Genomic DNA, 20,031 nt, shown 5'->3' with positions numbered 1-20,031 from the left:
TTTTCCCACTTATGTATTTGGTACCAATGTAGACCATGCCTTCTGGCTGATCCCCTGACTATACCTATCCCCTGTAACTGGGGCTCTTCCAGTCATCTTGCTCCTTACCTGTACAACTGAATCACCCACAGTGCCATCATTTGGCTCTCCCCTATGGAATCAACACCCTCGCTAGTTTCGAATCTGAGGTGTAACCATCTTTCTAAACATTCTATCCACGTTGGTGGTCCTCTGCATCACAGATGGACAATAGTGACTCCAGCTGCCCTTCACATTCCGAAAGCTGGAGCTCAGGGTTATGCAGCTGGTGATACTTCCTGTAGATGTTTGTCTGGAGCATGGGGTATGGCCATAACTTCACACATACTGCAGGAAGTACACTGCACTTGACGCTTCTGAGATGGCATCGTTACTCTAAAGACAGTTTATTACCCTTGGATTAAGTGTGGGCATACTGTGAAACCTAATGAGTTATTACTCAGATAAATGCAGAAAATATGGGGAGGCAATGATGTAGTATTATTATCGCTGGACTTTTAGTCTAGAGAATTAGGTAATGTTCTGGGGACCCGGGTTCAAAATCCACCACACAGATGGTAAAATCTGGAATTAAGAGTCTAATGATGACGATCAACCCATCTGACTTACTAATGCCATTTAAGGAAGGAAGCTGCCATCCTTACCCACACTGGCCTGTTTGTGACTCCGGAGCCACCGCAATGTTGGGCAATTAGGGATGGGCAATAAATGCTGGCCTAGCCAGTAACGCCCTCATCCCTTGAATGAATGAGTTTTAAAAAAAACTAAAGGCTCAAACACAAACTAAATACCCTACTTTCATTTTAAAAATTGGAAATCGATGTACTCTCAAATCAGCTGCTTTCCCTGTTTGGCTAGGAGTGGTTATGGTTCTGATTCTAGAGCAAACGTCTTCAGTGCTGTTTCAGGGATGCTGTCAGGGTCTATAGCCTTTGTAATATCCAGTGCCTTTAGCTGTTTGTCAATATCATGTGGAGTGAATCATCTTGGCTAAAGACTGACCTCTGTGATGCTGGGATCACTAGGAAAAGGCCCTCTTTACTACCACAATCTCTTCTAATTCTTGTCTCTTGTGTACCTTCCAGTCTCCCAAAACCATGCTTTGTGTCTCTCTGCCTTCCCTCTACTCTGCTGTTGGCAGCTGCCCCTTCAAACATCTTGCTCCTTTCTCCAGTGTGTCGCTAGTTCTTAATAACTTGGTGTCATCATATTTCTCACTGCGTTTGAAGACCACTTGCCCCAAAAAAGTGCTTTCTTCCTGTTCTTAATTTTCTTCTTTTAACTCCATGTTCACTTACTGTGCTTCAGTCTTTAAACTGTATTAAGATATCTTGTTGAAGGTGTTGTGCACTGTAGAAATGTAAGTTGGCAATTACGCCACACATTTAAACAAGTGAAAAAAACAGCTTATTTGTTTAGAGATAATGGGAACTGCAGATGCTGGAAGATCCAAGATAACAAAGTGTGAAGCTGGATGAACACAGCAGGCCAAGCAGCATCTCAGGAGCACAAAAGCTGATGTTTCGGGCCTAGACCCTTCATCTGATGTCAGCTTTTGTGCTCCTGAGATGCTGCTTGGCCTGCTGTGTTCATCCAGCTTCACACTTTGTTAGCTTATTTGTTTACACAAGTTTTAATTCAGTTTCTGAAGTAGAGGGTTGAGTTTGTACAGTGATGGGAACACTGCAGTTCTACCCCTGACAAAAGTCTGCTCTTTGTCTGCCACCAGCAAGTCTTAAGTGAAACTGAGCAATCTCTGTCCAGGGCTTACAACAAAAAACCCACAATTCAAAACCAATTGTTACTCAGTTTGTAGGTATCCTCATTTAAACAACTAGGAAGACTAATGTAATAGATGTAAAAATACTCGTTGAAATGGCAGTAATTGTCCTTCTAATTAACAGTTAGACAGAATAACTTGTGTTGTATTTGTTTTGCAGGAACTTGATTCTGTCAATAAGAAAGTTTTTCTTTTCTCAGTAATGACGCCACTCGCTTTGACTTAAAATTTCCCAAAAATTCCATAACTTCAAAGGATTATTTTTGCTACAAGCGGCGTATGACACTTGGGTTCCATATACATTGGAAATGTAAAGTAATAATGTGCTACCTTACGAAAAAAACACCAGTATATATCAGTCCGCAGGTATTCTGTATAATTTATGCCCCAGTTTGCATGGAATTGAATGATATAGTGTTAAAACACAGAATATTAAGCCTAAGTTGACCACTTCACAATGGAGCAATCTTTTACGCCAGCATCACAGTTCCATCACCTGAAGGGTTCAAACCTAGCTCTGCTTCCAAGTCAAAATGGTGCAGTTTTCTCCAATTGCATGTTTTCAGTAGTGTTCATTGAATTGCATTCAGGTATTTAGCAGATAGGCAGCTGTGGTCACAGTGCTATTTATCTGTACCTGCACTGGACAGACGGATTTGAAGATAGACACAGTTCTGTTTCTCCCGCTGCTGTAATGAGTCTAAATTCAGTTTAAATATATTTAAATACTGTCAGTTACAGCAGTATAGAATACTCGCGTGTAGCTTCAGTCGACTACTGGCCAAGGGTTTTATGAATCAAGTCTAGATCAAGCAGTCATTTGAAATCAGTTAATAGCAAGACTTAGTGCCTTAAATCAACCTGCTGAAGTTTGTCTCATTTCCTGGCAACCCCATCCTATACTGGAGAATGTCCGTTATGCTCTGACTGCTTGTGTGCACTGATTCATGAGGGATTTTCTATTCTGGCTCAAACTATTGTGTACGTGTGAGAAACTTGATCATACCTTTACTACAGTGATCGATCATTGTAGCAGAAACTCTACCATCTTGTGTACTCACAGCAACGAGCACTGGGTTACGTTATCATCTTCTGACATTGCAATCACTCTGAAAATTTAGTCTCAGTGGTGGAAGAAACATTGATGGGCAAAACCAAAGTATAAGTGTTACATTGGTGCAGATCTGATTGATTTAGTGATACTGATGTTCCATTGATATATTGTTATTCTTTCAGTCTCTGTTTTATCCTATTTTACATGGCTTCTTGGTGCAGCATGATGAATTTTGTATATTATTTTCCTCCAGGTTTGTGCCAGCTGAACGGGCCTGGGCAGTAGCAGCTGCCCATGCTTCTATTTCAGGCTCCTCTGCCAGCAGTGCAAGTAGCACACCCGAAGTGAAACCGGGAAAGTCACTTCTCTACGAAACCACACATTTGAGCAAAGGAACGCCAACCCAAGTAAGTGAGGAAAGGCTTGTATTTAAATATTTCTCTTGGATTGAGTTTCTGCAATAGATAGTGTTCGGAAACAGGCAAACTTTGTTTTGATGTTGGTGTTAAGATCTTTCTGACTTTTGGCAAAGAACATTATGCAGACTTATGTGAGTATGTTTCAGTGATTAACCACCATGTTTAACTAATTACAAAAAATATTTATGAAGCCAGGTTTCATTCTGAGGTCTGATTTGTTACCATCAGCTGGGACCCTAACAAAAGACACGGCTATAGAAGGTGGAGGCTGAAGAAAGGGAGCTATTGACATTGTCAGTTTGAGCTGATCTGATGTGGTCTTTCTTGACTTTACTGATAGGGCTGGGGCTGCTGGTAATTAACACACTCAATAATATGTGCCAAGGCAGATCAAATCTTATCAAGTTTCTGAAGTATCTGGGTTACTGTGAATCTGGCTTCAGATGATTGCAAACTAATAGAGATTTTTGCCCTGAAACAGTGTAAGAGGCCAAGAACCAGAAAGAATAAGCGTAGAATGGAGAATTACAGCAACAGGCTTGGGAAACTTGGGGTCATGCTCACAGACAATAGGGAGGTGTTCTGCAAAGCAGTCACCCAATCAGTACTTGATTCCTCCATGAGCGTTGGCCTATTGTCGAAGAGATTTCTTGTTACAGCGAATTCACTTCACTCAAGAGGAATAAGACCAGGTAAATTGCAAATTCACCTGGAAAGAATATTTGGGAGCTGGCACAGTGAAACAAAAGAAGACGAAAGGGGAAGTATTGCATGCATGGGAATGTGCCATGAGAGAGAGTGAAGTGATTTTGGAGAGGGGTTGCAATGAGGAGGTGGTCCTTTTTCAAAACCTGCATTAGGTAATTTTATTAAAATTCAGCTAAAACTAAGACTAGTTAATTTTAACCAACTTTTTAAATGTTTTAACCTGCGTTGGCAGTTTAATGAGTTCTTGTCTTACCTAGGTCAGTGATATCATCTGTGTGTGGATGGCATAGAATTCCCTACATCATCTATTGATATAATCTGTTGAGGCAAATTATGCAGAAGACTGACCTTATTATTAATTGAATTTTATTACTTTATTAAGACTTGATCTGTCTTCGCTCATATTATTGAGTATATTAATTACCAGCAATCCCAGCCCCAACCCTCTCAGTAAAATCAAGAAAGACCACATCAAATCAGGGCAAACTGACGCTGTCAATAGCTCCCTTTCTTCAGCCTCCACCTTCTGTAGCTGTGTCTTTTGTTAGGGTCCCGGCTGATGGTATCAAATCAGACCCTAGAATGAAAACTGACTTCGTAAATATTTTTTGTAATTAGTTAAACATGGTGGTTAATCACTGAAACATATTCACATGAGTCTGCATAATGTCTTTTGCCAAAAGTTAGAAAGTTTCTAATACCAACATCAAAACAAAGTTTGTCTGTTTCCCAACATTATCTATTACAGAAAATCAATCTGGGAAAAATATTATGCTTATCTCAGCTTTATAAATCTTTACAGGGGGTTCCAGATTCACAAACATCTAACTTACAAATGCAATCCTAGACAAGGAATTTTAAAGACCCAACATACGAACATTTCCTGTACTCATGAACAGCTGCTTTATATTGTCCTGCATTGTGTTCCGACTTGTGAACAAACTCTAGAATGGAACCCATTCATAATTCAGGAACTGCCTGTACTAAGTTGATGCTTTTCTTGGACTGTCGAAACTGCTTTTTTTGTTGCAATTTCTTCCCAAGTCCTTTGAGTGAAGCTAGAACAATACTGATGGTCTAAACTTTCACAAGTCTAATTGAAGTCTTCTATCCAAACTCGGCTAGCTTGGAAGCTTCACATTCTAGAAACTATTTCTGCTGTGGTGAATGGTTCTTCTGAACTGAACTGTAAAAACTTGAGATAACTAAGTGTGGAGCTGGTTGAACACAGCAGGCCAAGCAGCATCAGAGGACCTCAAAAGCTTGAAAAACGTGGCCGTCCTACTTGAAAAAAGAAAACTGTACTCTCCTGAACTGAACTCTTGAGTTCATCTGAACTAAACTTTTGAGCCCTGTGTTGTGAAATCACAAGTAATGGTTTTGTTCTGTTTACTCTGCCTGCTGTAAATCCAACAGCATAAATATCCTTTCCATTAACACCACAGGGGTATGTTAGGCAGTTAGCCCATGGCCTTGTTTCTTTAGCCATGATGTATTTGGATCACCGGGTGACCAGAGTGTCTTTCTGACCTTTATCTAAACAAAGTTCCTCGGAACTGACCAAAGTCCCTCTATCTACTTCAAAATCCAATTTCCACAAAATAGTATGCACATATTATACATTTTTCATCATACTTTACCATCTGTCAGGCCCTTGAGCTAATGCCAAATTGGCAACCTCACTACTACCTCTATCAACACTTGATAGAAATGTAGATAAAACAGAGTTTTTTGATGCACAGTGGATTAGTTAAATTTATGATTTCATGTTCTTGAAGTCCCCAGCAGTAAGTCGCTCTCAAGGATCTCAACAGGAGAAGAAAGTGGCTTCATTTGATCTTCTAACTGATCTTGGAGGGGATATTTTTGCTACTCCTCAATCTGCACCTCCTTACTTTGCAAATTTCACACATTTTAACAGTGACACAGGTAAGATGGTATTCACTGTGTCTCTATGTTCTACTTGCATTGTTTATACATATTGATTGAAAGTTTTTTATACACAATTCTTTGGACTGAGAAGATTGCAAAATGATTGGAAGATTAGTCTTTTTTACCACTTGATATAATTAAAGGCAATGCTTACTTGTGTATAATGATTATTCAGAAAGTTGAAATAATGTGTATAGCTTTGTAAATGATAGCTGAAGATAACTTGAGCTAGCGCAGTGTGAAAGTTGGAACGTTCAATTTGAACCTCTTCTCACAAGCAATACTTTGAGATATAGGCCTGCCAAAGCACTGATTATTTGTAGAAAAGCTGGTGGTATGCTCTGTAGAATGTTGTTTATAAGTAATTTGGTATGTAAGAGTAGCTCACATCAAGATACCTCAACTCTACAGTACGAAAGCAGGTCATATGAGTTCCTCTCACTGTCATCATCAACAGGCCTTTTTTTAATCCATCATGAATTTATCTAGCTCTTGGCAATTCCAGTTTTGACCACCACATTTAGTGATGTGGCTAGGGACTGGAGCCATTTGTTTAAAAGTTGACAGCGTGAGTGATCCCTGGTACTGAGTAGGAGAATAAAATCACAAGTTTCAGGAATAATAAACTTTATTGTACAAAGTCAGAATAGTAATACAATCTACTGTACATGCAACTTCGGAGGTCAGATAGCTCAGTTGGCTGGTTAGCAATGGACAGAGCATGGATTCAATTCCTGTAAAGGCTGAGGTTACCATGAAGGTCCTACATTCTCAACTTCTTTCTTCACGTGAGGTGTGCCCTTTGGTCTTCTGGGATTCTGACAGTGTAACTTTTTTTATAATTTGTTTCTTTGTTTTTCTACATCATAGCAAGAAGAACTGTAATGCTTTATTTTTTAACTTTTGTTTATTTTGCTGCTTTGTACCAAGATTTTGTACCTAGGTACCATAAGTGGCAACTTGTAAATTTTTCACTGTACTCATGAGTACAGGTGACAATAAACTTAATTCAGTTATTTACAACTTATGTTTTCACATCTGAGTGCATGTCTCTCGACTGATCTGTCTCTCTGACTCTCCCACCACTCCCTCCCCAACCACACTGTCTCCACCCCTCCCCCACTCCCCATTCCTCCCAGCCCCCGCACCACTGTCTCTCCCACCCCCTCCCTGCCTCTCCCCATCTCTTCCTCTCCCCTTTCCCTTCTCTCGGTCTTTACGCTGTCTTGGTCTCGCTAACTAGAAGCCCAATCATTGCAATGTTTTCCTCCAGTTGCCTCAGTCCATTTAAACTATTCTGAATGAGTGATCTATTGAAAACATTGCAACAAACCCTGCTATCCTTCCTGAACAAAAGTGGATGTTGCAACCATTGGAACAAAACCATTAGCTCACCCCATTCCCATGTGTTACAGTAATCTACATTCTAACTACTCTTTGGGTAAAGAGGTTTCGCCTAAATTCCTGATTGAGTTTATCAGTGACTGTTTATTAATAAATTGGAATTTGTAGCTTCTAGTTTTCAAGGTGAATCCAATTTTTAATTTCTAAAAATTATTAACAATCTTAAAAAGACACCAGCAGCTAACCCTTCAGCCTTTTATTACTGAGAAAAATAAAGTCCTCTTCTGTTCACACTTTGTTGATTGTTATAGCCCATACCTGACCAATGAACGGCCCATGCTGCAGAGGGGTCCCTAAGGCTTTGTCTAATCCACACCTAAGTGTAGTCAGGAGAATTTGACAAGTGTTGCTCCTCCTATCAGTTTATTTCTCTTGTGTTTGCTGCTGATAGGATAGGTTGAGTACTGGGAAGGTATCAAAGGGAAGTGGGGAGAGACTGGGAAGTTGTGTGGAGCAGTAACTCTGTGCTTCAAACTGTCTGAAAAGAAACTTCACAACCACCCACTCTGCTTTATTAATCACCAAGCCTCCTCATCCTGGGGAGGTAGCTAGGGTGATGGGGCTGAGGGGTGAGGCTGGGTGGGAAAGGTACGTGCAGGCTCGGAGTGTGATCTACTAGAGGTAAACTAAGGTCATTGTTAGTTAAAGCCAACTCGTAGTTCAGCCTTGGCCCCACCCTTCTCCATATGCCCCTTGATGTGAAAATATTAGATAGCCCAGTAATAACTCTTCACTTCTGGTATCATCCATGTGAACATTTTGAACCCTCACCAATGTCTCTGCCTTTTTTTAGAATGCAGTGTACAGTACTTCAAAAGTGATCAAACCTTGAATCTATAAAAGTTTTGAATGTGACATCCCTCCTTTCAAATTTACTGTTTTAAAAATAAATCTTATTGCTTGGTTTGCTTCTGTCAGACCTGATTTATCAGCATCATTAACCTCTAGTGTTTGTATAACTGCCCTGAGATCTCTTTGCTCCTACATAGATTGTTAGTTTCTAAGCACAGTGTTGCCTCATTTTTTTTAGACCAACTGCACCACCTTCCCATGGAGTATATTGAAGTTCATTTGCCAATTAAGTGCCCATGCTGGTAGTTTATTAATGTTATGTTGTATTCTGTTACATTCTTCCTACATGTTTTCCACAAATTTAGAAATTATACTTCCCTGGCTTAAGTATCACTTCACTTGCTCTGCATCGCTGTCCAGAATTAGTGGCTAAATTTCTTCTTCGTTGTATGAAGAAATATAGTTGCAATTCATTCTAGACCTTATTACTTGTATTGTGTGACTGCAATGCCTCATTCCTGATGCAAACTGGGTTCATAGGTTCTCAGTTGCTCATCACAAATCACGTTTAGGCTGACATTAGTTTGTGATCAGAGAAGAAGTAAAACAATTATTTTGTCACAGGTTTGAATGAGCTCATTTCAAATGAACATCTGGCTTTTGGAGAGGATTATAGTGTGCAAGGAAGTGGGGCTTATTACAAACAGGTTTTTAACTTGCTGGCCCTACCGGGTTCCTCCCTCAATTATAAGATTGACTTTTAACTAATTTAGATGTAGCTGGAGAACTCTCGGTCTAAAGTTCAGTAGGCATATGGCCACTTCTCCATTTCAAAGCAATTTTTTAAAACTATATTTCGACGGTTGATGGAGTTTTTAATACTAAATGAATTTACTATTAAAAATGCAATCTCCAACTGGGATCTCACTGATATTGGAGTGTGAGTGTGAGGCTAATTTTAGCTTGACATTCCCAACTGTGAACACACCGGATCAAGTGGAACAATGGTTCAATGCACTCCCCTTCCAATATTACCTTCAGCTGAAGCCAGTGAAGCATAACCTCAGCTGGGATGCAAAATTAGTGTTGCACACAATCCAGTCAGTTTTCCAATAAGCATAATCAGTTAAAATTGCACGCAGAGTTTGCCTGTCTTCAGTTTCTTGCAGTCAAATGTTCAGAAGTGAAATTTGAAGCCAGTTCGGATGCTATTACACAACAGTGCTATTAAATTTGCTTTCAGTTACGTTAGTAGGCCAGTCAAAAGTGAAAATTCAGAAAGTAATTTGGTATTTACCATGATTGATGCTGCAATCAATGTTTAATTTGCCAGCCATTAAATTTATTACATCAGTGTGTTCTGAGTTAGGTGAAGAGTTGATTAAATAAAGTATTGGGTGTCAGCTTGGTCCTGAATGTGGTTTAAAAAAAGATCATGGCTAGCATGGATGACATGACAGTGTGCTGGCATTATCTTGTTAGACTAATTGTCCTGTGCTTGAATATGCTGGGAGACCTGTGTGTTTGTTGGAGTGGCTTTGTTGCGTCATTATGTATGCCAGCAGGAATTCAAGGAGAATGTAGTGTTATATGGCACAAAGAAAAATGAGAGCAATTTACTGTCCAATATTAGTGCACTGAATTAATAGAGAAAGGAATTGTGCCAGCAATCTCATTGTGTCTGCAATTTCAAAATTGGTTTATAATGGTACTGGTAATACATTAAAAGCTGTGAAATCTCAGTGCCGAGCATTATGTCATCATGCAGTTGTTAAAATGGAAAATGTGAATTTAACTCCTTTATTCCAAAGGAGAAGGAGACAGAAAGCAGGAAACTGTAGGTAGTCAGCTCAACATCTGTTATTTGGGAAGATAGAATCATAGAATTTATAGTATAAAAGAAGGCCATTCAACCCACCATGTTTTTACTGGCTCCCAAAAGAGCTTCTGAGCAAGTCTCTCACTCCTGCCCTATCTCCGTATTCGTCTGGATTAATCACTTTTAAATATATATCCAGCTCTCTTTTGAAACCTCCTATGGAATTGACCTCCACCACTTTCCATGCAGCACGCTGCAAGTCCTAACCTCTCTGAGTAAATACGTTTCGCACCTCACTGCTAGCTGTCCTGCTGACAGTCTTGATCTTATGACCCCGAGTTGCTGACACAACAACTAATGAAAACAGAACATCCTCCTTTACCCTGTCAAAGATGTTCATAATTTTGAACATGTCAGAAAGGCCACCTTATTGTCATTAGACCAGAGAAGGTTAAGCCGAATTTCATTAATTTTTCCTTGTATCTAAAATCCCTCATTCCTGATATCATTCTAGTAAACCTCCTTTGCGCACTGTTTAGGGCTTTAACATCCTTCATTTAATAGGGTGGCCAGAACTAAGCGCAATGCTCCATATGAATTCTGGACAATGATTTGTAGTGCAGCATCACTTCCTTGCTTTTAGATTCTATGCCTCTATTTATAAACCCAAGGATCCTGTAAACATTCTTAGCTGTGTCAACTGACCGGGCTACCTTCAGAGAATCATTCACATGAACCCTGAGGTCCCTTTGCTCCTGTACTCCCTCAAAGCTGAACCATTGAGCCTGTATTGTCTCTCCTTGTTGCTTCTACCTAAATGCAGTACCTCACATTCCTCTGCATTGAAACTCATCTGCCAGGTGTCTTCCCATTTGGCCAACTTGTCAATGTCCCTCTGAAGTCACTCAATATCATCTCATAAAGCATTTTTCTCCCTAACGTATTGTCACCTGCAAATTTAGAGGTTTTGTCCTCAACACCCATCTCCAAATCATTTTTATAAATCATAGGAAGCAAGGGTCGCAATACTGATCCCAGGGGAACACCACTTTCAACTCATTTCCAATCTGAGAAATGCCCAGATATACCTACCCTCAGTTTCCTATCTTTTAGCCAATTTATAATCTATGTTGCCAAGGACCCATCAATCCTAAACATTAATAATTTGCTAACTAATTTACCACATGGTATCAAATGCTTTCTGAAAGTCCAAATATACAGCATCCACTGCACTATCCTCATCACTGCCTGTGTCAACTCATCAAAGAATTCAAAGCTATTATTAACAATGTATGGCAGGACATGTAGAAAAGTTTGCAGTAATCGGTAGAGTGAGCATGACTTTGTGAAAGCAAAATAAGTTGAACTAACTTACTGGAGTTCTCTTTTCCAGAAGTATTGTGCTGTAGAGAAAGGGGAGTAAGTGGAAATGCTGTATTTAAATTCCCAGAGAGTATTTGATGGAGTGTCAGATCAAACGTTTTTGTGGAAAATAGAGATTCATGGTTTAATGGGTTGACTGTTGGCATAAGTAGAAGTTTAGTGAGCTAATAGAAACAATGTAGTCATAAATAATTTCCTGTGGAGTGCCGCAAGTGTCAATGAAGGGGCCTCTTTGTTTATGATTTGTATAGATGATTCGGATGAAGATACCAAGGTATGTTTGCTGAATTAACTTATGACTCAAAAATAATTTGGGAAGTAAATTGTAAAGTGTTTTAATGTGTCATCAACGGTGCTATCAAGCAGCGCCTGCCACCAATAACCTACTCAATGATGCCCAGTCTGGGTTCTTCCAGGGATACTCAGCTCCCGACCTCATTACAGCCTTGGTTCAAACATGGACAAAAGAGCTGAATTCCGGATGTGAGGTGAGAGTGACAGCCCAATACATCAAGGCTACTTTTGCCTGGATGTGTCATCAAGGAGCCCTAGCAAAGTGGAGTCGGGAGAACTCTCTCCACTGGTTGGAGTCATACCTGGCGCATAGGATGGTTGCACCTGTCTGGGGTCAGTCATCGCAACTCCAGGACATCTCTGCAGGAGTTCTTCAGGGTAGAGCCCTTAGCCTAACCATCTTCAGCTGCTTCATCAATGATCTTCCCTTCATCATAATGACAGAAGTGGGGATGTTTACTGATGATTGCATATTGTTCAGCACCATTCACGACAACCCAGGCACTGAAGCAGTCCATGTTCAGCTCTTCTGGACAATATCCAGGCTTGGGCTGACAAGTGACAAGTAACATTCGCGCAAAACAAATGCCAAGCAATGACCATCTCCAGTAAGCGATAATCTAACCACCACCCTTTGACATTCAATGTCACTACTTTCACTGAATACACCACTATCAATTCGGGGTCACCATTGACCAGAAACTGAACTGGACTCACCGCATAAACAATGAGCAAAAACAGAAGTTGCTGGAAAAGCTCTGCACATCTGGCGTCATCTGTGAAGAGAAAATCCGAGTTAACGTTTCAGGTCCAGTAACTCTTCCTCAGAACACAGTGGCTACAAGATCAGGTCGGAGGCTAGGAATACTGCAGTAGGTTACTCACCTTCTGACTCCTCAAAGTCTGTCCACAATCTACAAGGCACATCTTCATTTGTGCTAAATATAATGCTAGCCAGCAGAGAATTTGCCCCCAATTGCCATTGATTCAAGTTTTGCTAGGGCACCCACATGCCATACTCTGACGAATGTGGCCTTGATGTCAAGGGCTGTCACTCTTACCTTACCTCTGGAATTCAGCTCCTTTGTCCATATTTGAACCAAGGGTGCCATTAGTGATCAGGCTATTATAGAATAATTTATCTCTTCTATTGAAGCTTTTTGCTTACTTTTAAAGAACAAATGCCTCCACTATTGGCAGTGTAGTTGTTACAAATGTGGAGCTTGTGATATAGAGATGCTAGTCGCTCATGTAAATTGTATGAGTTTGTCTATCTTAAATAATCAAATTCTGTCTAATATCTGAACTATACCACAGGAGATAAACTGAGTACATCTGACCTTGTCTTATCTGTTTTCAGGCACACCTTCAAAAGATTTGCCATGTCCTCAATCAATGAATCAGTCATAGAATCCCTACACTGTGGAAACAGACCATTTGTTCCAACAGTCAGCACCATCCCTCCAAAGAGTATCCCACCCAGACCCATTCCCCACCCCCTGCAATTCCCCTTGTCTAACCCCCCTAACCTAAACATCCCCAGACACCACGGGCAATTTAGCATGGCCAGTCCACCTACTCTGTACATCTTTGGACTGTGTGAGGAAACATGAGCACCCGGAGGAAACCCACGCGGACACTGGGAGAATGTGCAAACTCCATACACAGTCGCCCAAGTCTGGAAGCAAACCTGGGTCCCTGGCGCTGTGAGGCAGCCATGCTAACCACTGAGTCATTGTGCTGCCCCCTGTCTTCGAAAGATACAGAAGACTGAACCACATGCATGAGTCTTTCAGATATGCACCTCTTTGAGTCTTTTAAGGGCAGATCAGGAAGCTCTTTATAAATATTGTTAATTGCAAACCATTAGATTGCTATATTTTACAACAATTGAGCAGTATCATGAAACAGACTCATGTGGTTCTATTAGTATAACTTTGTTCATGTACTAACATAGAACAAATATTGTTAATTGTGTGTCATTTGTCTTTCACTATGTTTGGGTGGTGAGCATTAATTGTGAATTCACCTGTACCCATTCACGTAGGAATAGGTTGAAAGAGGTGCTGTTGCTTGGAGGTGAATATTAAGTTCCCTGGGTCTCTGTAAATAATAGATTGTAAGTATACAGACTAGCTCCCAGTCCATTCTTCATCGCTTGCCTATTTAATTGCAACACAGTACTATGTTTCTCCTTTTTGCCATCTGCTTTCTCTGCTTTAACCTTCTGATTTAGTGAATAGATGGCCTTACATTTTTTTAGAAAATAATTTGTTGTATGTATTTTTAAATCTCTTCACAGTCAGAGGAGAGGGCCTGATCAGACCTCCCCGTTAAGCACAGCCAAAGACAACAGTTATGTTCATCAACCAGTGAAGCAGGTTAATTAGTTTCTGGCAGTTTATAGTTTTTGAGAAACTGATTCAATGCCTAGACTATTAGCATTTGTTTTTATATTCATTATTGCTACATTCCTACCCGTGTGAATGCACTTAGCCTCAAAGACCCAATGTTTAAATATTATTATTTTTGCTACAGGAAGGATTTGGGCAAATAGTCATAAATCCCAAAGCAGAGCACATCATCTCTGAATACCTGCTCCTGCTGTGATCAGTAAGCCCTCACTTGTGTATTGATGTACTCATTGCTTGTGCAACAGTGCAAGGTATAATATTTAAGGAGGACCAACGTTAAAAACTGCTGTGGAATTCAGCGACCAATGAGGAAAGCATCATCAACGCATTCGAATGAACTTGAGTATAGTCCATTTTCACTCTCTCTCATCAGTGACCTTGCCCCCATCATTAGGTCAGGAGTGGGGATGTTCGTTGATGATTGTACAATGTTCAGTACTATTCATGACTGCACAGATAGTAAAACAGTCTATATGCAGCAAGATGTGTACACCATGGGCTGTACATGGCAAGTGACGTGCTACACAAGTACCAGGTAATGGCCATCTCCAACATGAGAAATTGTAACTATCATTCAATGGCATTACCATCAGTGAATTCTCCATTATCAACATCCTGGATGTTACTATTGACTTGAAACAACTGGACAAGCTATGTAAATACTGAAGCTGTAAGAGCAGGTCAGAATTTCTGATTCTCATTTCCTGACTCCCAAGGCCTCTGCTGTCGACAAGGCACATGTCAGAGTTGAGATGAAGTACTCCCCACTTACCAATAAGAATGCAGCTTCACCAATGTTTGAGAAGCTACACAGAAAATAAACTAAACCTGTTTGCACCCTCCACCAACCATACACAATATCAGAAGTTTGTAGCTTCTCAAGGTACACAGTAACAACTTAGTAAGACTCCTTCAGCAACACCTTTCAGTCCCAGGAACTCCTCCGTCTAGAAGGACAAGGGGGCAATTGCATGGGACCGTCACCATCTATAAATTCCCCTCCAAGCTGTACAGTATCCTAACTCAGAACTGTCTCACCATTCTTTCATTCCCTTTGGATCAAGATCCTGGAACTCCCTTTCTAACAGCACTTAGGGTGTACCATGTGGATTGTGGTGGTTCAAGGAGACTGCTTGTTCCTACCTTCCTTAGCACCATAGAGATGACAGTCAATGCTGCCAGCAACACGTTATGAAAGAATCTTAGAAAAATTTCTTCCCCACTTAATCTGGTTGTAGGATTTGCTGGTCTCGATATTCAATGGTTCCTCCTATTTTCCAGAAAGGAAAGTTTTTAGAAGTGAGATAACTTTAGCCCAGATGGGACAGGCTGTTTTAGAACTGCCGAATGTCAGAAAAGGGATTAGAAAAGTGGAAGTTTTCACATCTCTGTGACATTGAGATATGCAGTAATGTAAAATGGAAAATTGTTGACAATATAGTTTAATTCTAATGGAGGCCAGGAAGTAGCTGTTGAGCCAATTTGTGGGAAGGTTTCATAATGGAAATTGAGGAAGAAAAAGCCACTTAACTGAGGTGGAGATGTTGTAATTACCATCTGGCAATTAATACAATTCAAGAGGGGTTTTATTTAACTGTATGCATATTGATTGATTTTTCATTGAGAGTTCAGTATCATCTTACTTCACTCGTGGTATTCTGTTTATTTATTATGCACAACTTTCATGATCATTAACGTGTGTTTTTGGTTTTCTTCCTCCATCCCTTTTCTTCCATGTTACTGTTACAGCTCCAACTTCTGTGAATGTAGATTTTGCAAACTTTGCATTTGGAAGTTGTCATACTTCTGATAATTTTGGGGCTTTCTCCTCAGCAAGTCTGCCTCCTTTCCAGTCCAACTGTGCAGGTAGTGGTGGATTTAACTGGCCGACTTTGCTTTCAGAAATAGAGGTGTTTTGTTTGTGACTTTGTATATGTTGGAACAAGGTAGGCTCATTAGGGTTTGGTCAGTCCAAACATCATTGGTTCTCATTTTCAATCCATTTTATATTTGTGAAAATGAAAAATGTTAATAATCTGTCTATCAACAGTCTAAAAGACTATCAGTACAAAAAGGGAAAGTATATTTTTCTATTTCAAATGTTGTAAATTATTCACATTTTCTGTTTTGTATTTCTGATTTCTAACATTTGCAGATTTTCTCTTACTGCATTTTATTTTCACAATTTGTATGCATTCTGTCGCATTCAGAGGATTTGAATTCATGTATGCCCCTTAAAATGAAGGGGCTGAGGAAGGAAATAAAGATCTGGAAAGTATGGCAACTGCATTTATATCACCATTTTATTCTGGTAAAATGCTCATTAATGCTTAATAGGAGCTACATCAAACATCATTTGAAATTGAGCTTCATAAAACAATCAGATGACCAAAAATCAGAGGAATTTTCAGTTTAAGGCAGTGTTTCAAAAATATTTGCATTGCAGAAGTAAAATTTCACCGTGACACTATTGAAGAATGCAAGGTTTTAAGGTGCATTGAAAAGCTGACTATTGTGCATTTAATGCATAAATATTGTGGTCAGTGTCCATTTAATGATTACAAATTAAGTAGTAATGAACATGACTATCAATCACTTGTCAATTTCACAGTCAGCAATATAGAGATTGGAACATACACATTTTGAATTAAGATATCATAAGCCAATTTTATTTTTTAAATTACAGTGTTTAAAATATTTGACGTTGACATATGCAGCAGTGTAAAATGGGAAGTTCTCGTCGATTCAGTGATTTCCATAGGAGAGCCTGTGGGAGAGCAGGAATCTGAGCATTACAACCTCTGGATTTTCACTTTTAACTGCACATGTGTGCACACCAGAAGTTGCTTTCAATTCCACAGAATAATGATGGCAAACAGTTTAGCTGTCATTACAAGTACAAAGTCTGGGCCAATACAGTTACAGACAAGATGGCATAGATTCAGATTTAGAAAGACTAGGGTTGAAAAGACCAGACTTAATTTAATTTTGTCAAAGGTAGAACAGGCTGCCTCAGGAGTGGATTGTATTTAGGACAATTTGCTGAAGGTAATGCTGTTTTCTAATCATGTATGCTCTCTTTCTGTTTCGCACACCAACAATTCATTTCCTATTTGTTGCTTAGCAATACAGATTGTGTGAATTTCAATGACTGTAAAATATGAGATTACCTCAAAGGATTTTGGAATTTTGAAATGAGAAGAGATGGTTTGAAGGCATAATACAATGTTTTTAAGCTGTTGATAAGTAACATCACCATCTCTTCATTCTGAGAACATGTTTATTTGGATTGACACAACCTAGAATGCAGCACTTGAAGCTTGGCCTATATATTGCCATTCATTTGGTCTTGTGTCTGTAATTCACTTCTGTATTTCATTTCTCTTCTTGTATTTCTTTGTTGGTTTCCCCTCCATATTTCCTTATCATCAGGCAGCAGTTTTGGTGACTTTGCCTCTGCCTCTGCTTTTCCTCTCCCAGCCACCCACAGTAAGTGCTATTTCAGTGTAGGAACCTTGGCTTCAAAGTCTCTTTCTGTGCTCAGTTCAGTCTTGATACCATTCTACCTTTTCTCTCGTATTATTATTTTATCCTTTATTCCTTACAATATTTAAAGTCCGATAAAGTCCTGAAATTGTCACTGATGATTCTTGTGTCTATTTTGGCCACCTGTGATTAGAAAACCTACAATTCCTTCAACAGCTCATCGGTTTCTTTTTTAAAAAATGTTTTCAGCACAAATGCACCAACTAATCTAATTTTTTAAAAAGCTGTTTAGTGCGTTTTTGAAGGAATAAGCCACTGAGGGATATTTCCTCTCAGCAAGCCTGTTTAGGACAAAGCGTTTTACCAGTTTAGGCACTTACTGTCAACATCAAGTACTCTCATGTCAGGTTAGAAATGAACATACAAATTAGGAGCAGAAATCGGCCACCTGACCCCTAGAGCCTGCTGCATCATTGAGTATGGTCAAGGACAGTCTGGCTGCTCCATGTTCCTGCCTACTCCCAATAACTTTTCATCCCCTCACTTGTCAAGAATCAGTCCACCTCTGCATTAAAAATGTTCAAAGTCTCTGCTTTCACCACCTTTTGAGGAAACAAATTCCACAGATTCACAAAACTGTGATGAAAACTTTCTCTTTTGAAAGTGAAGATCTAAGCACAGCTTAAATATTTCCTATTCAACTACCCTTTCAGGCAATGAGTTTGAGTCCAACTTCCCCCTCACTGTTCTGGTAGCTTTCTACCTCTTACCTCAAATCCATGGCCGTTGATTATTGTCCCTTCTAATCGTGAAAAAAGTGTCCCTCATAATCTTATACCTCCCTATCAGGTCCCCCTTTTAACCTACACTGCTCTAAGGGAAATAACCTCAGACTATCCAGTTTTTCCTCCTAGCTCAGACCTTCCAGCCAGTCGGCATCCTGGTAAATTGCCTCTGAGCCCTCTCTAGTATAATTCTATTCTTCCTGTGTCATGTTAACCAGAGCTGCACTCAGTGCTCCAATTGAGCTCTAACCAATGATTCATACAGTTCCAGCATAACCTCCTTGCTCAGCAAATAAAGACAGATTTCTCATATGCCTTGTTGACCATCATTTTTACTCATCCAGCTACTTTCAAGGGTCCTGCCATTTATAGTATAATCCCTTGCCCTGTTAGCCCTTATCAATTGCACTTCCTTACACTTGTCCAGGTTGACTTCCTCAAAGAACTGCAATAAATCAGTAAAATATGATTTTCCATTCATTAAACCATTTTGACTTTGCCTGCTTATCTTGAAATTTTCAAAGGGTCCTGCTGTAATAGCTTTTAAGCTGATTGGCCTGTAGTTTCCTTCTTTCTGTCGTCTCCTGTTTTTGAATAAAGGAATTACATTTGCTAATTTCCAATCTAATACAATCTTCCCGAAATCTAGGGAGTTTTGGAAAACTAAAAGCAATGCATAAATATCTCACTAGCCACTGCTTTTAAAACCCTGGGATGAAATCCATCAGGACCCAGAGACTTGTCAGCTACAGCTCCAACAATTACCACAGTACCTCTTTGGTGATTGTAATTTTCTTGAATTCCTCCCTTCCTTGAATTTTCCAATTTACTGCTGTTTCTGGAATGTTACTTTTAACCTCTGTAGTGAAGACTAATGCAAATTATCTGCTCACTTCATCTGCCATGGCCTTATTTTCCACTCTTAATCCCCAGACTATCATTCATTGGGTCCATTGGTCACTGTGGTAACTGTTTTAAAATATGCACAGAAACAGGTTTTTCTACATTTCTAGCTAGTTCTGTCTCATACTGTAATGGTCTTGTTTGTTCTTTATATTTTCTTGCTATCCATCTTTACAGTTTTTTTCCATCTAAGCTTGATACTATCTTTAACTCTATCAGTTAACCATAGATAGTGGGCCCTCCCTTTGGAATTTTTCTCTCTCATTGGAATGTCCCCTTAAAGGGCTGCTATAGCATCTGTATTAACCTATCCCTTAAGCTGCTAGCCCTTCAACAATTCATCAATGTTATCTTTTTTTTCTTCTGTGTTCTGAATCCCACACAGAGATTCTTGCATGCAGTTTCCATTTTTAAAATGTACTGTGAGTAAGATCCACACAGTCCAAGCTGACATTGTCCCAGTTGAAATAGAATTGGACTCATAATCAACAGAGTAAAGGCATTTTAGAAAGCAAATGATATGGGCAAGTTTAAATGTATGTGAAGGATGGTGCTGTGTTATACCATCCAGTTTCCAATTGCTTGAGGATTTATTTCATAGAAAAACTATTTTTTTGTATGTCTCAATGCCATTGGAAGAAGCAGCACTTCAAAGCAAGTCTCGATTTTCACATTTTCAATATCAACAGTGATATTGACTGCTTTATAATACAGTGATCTGTTGTTTCAAGCAGACTCCCCCAACTTCCCACAAAAGAAATCCTTAAAATGGCTTCTTAGCACTTTCAGCATCCAATTAAACAAACTTCCAAGTGCTTC

At 39.6% G+C, this 20,031-nt stretch overlaps 1 protein-coding gene across 5 annotated transcripts in view; it reads left to right on the top strand.

Annotated features, from left to right (window-relative positions):
- agfg1a (ArfGAP with FG repeats 1a) overlaps nt 1-20,031 on the top strand; it is a 65,926-nt gene that overhangs the window by 20,550 nt on the left and 25,345 nt on the right. For 4 of the 5 annotated variants that reach the window (XM_048541611.1, XM_048541610.1, XM_048541612.2 and 1 more), the window contains exons 4-6: nt 3,127-3,280; nt 5,779-5,929; nt 15,788-15,904. In XM_048541611.1, coding sequence (XP_048397568.1) covers nt 3,127-3,280; nt 5,779-5,929; nt 15,788-15,904 — 422 coding nt within the window. The remainder of the gene's footprint in view (nt 1-3,126; nt 3,281-5,778; nt 5,930-15,787; nt 15,905-20,031) is intronic. The other variant, XM_048541613.1, reaches the window with a different exon arrangement.

The sequence above is a fragment of the Stegostoma tigrinum genome, chromosome 14 (assembly GCF_030684315.1).
Source record: "Stegostoma tigrinum isolate sSteTig4 chromosome 14, sSteTig4.hap1, whole genome shotgun sequence".
Classification (NCBI taxonomy): domain Eukaryota; kingdom Metazoa; phylum Chordata; class Chondrichthyes; order Orectolobiformes; family Stegostomatidae; genus Stegostoma; species Stegostoma tigrinum.
Note: the sequence above shows the minus strand (reverse complement) of the source record. Positions and strands in the feature narration are given on the sequence as shown.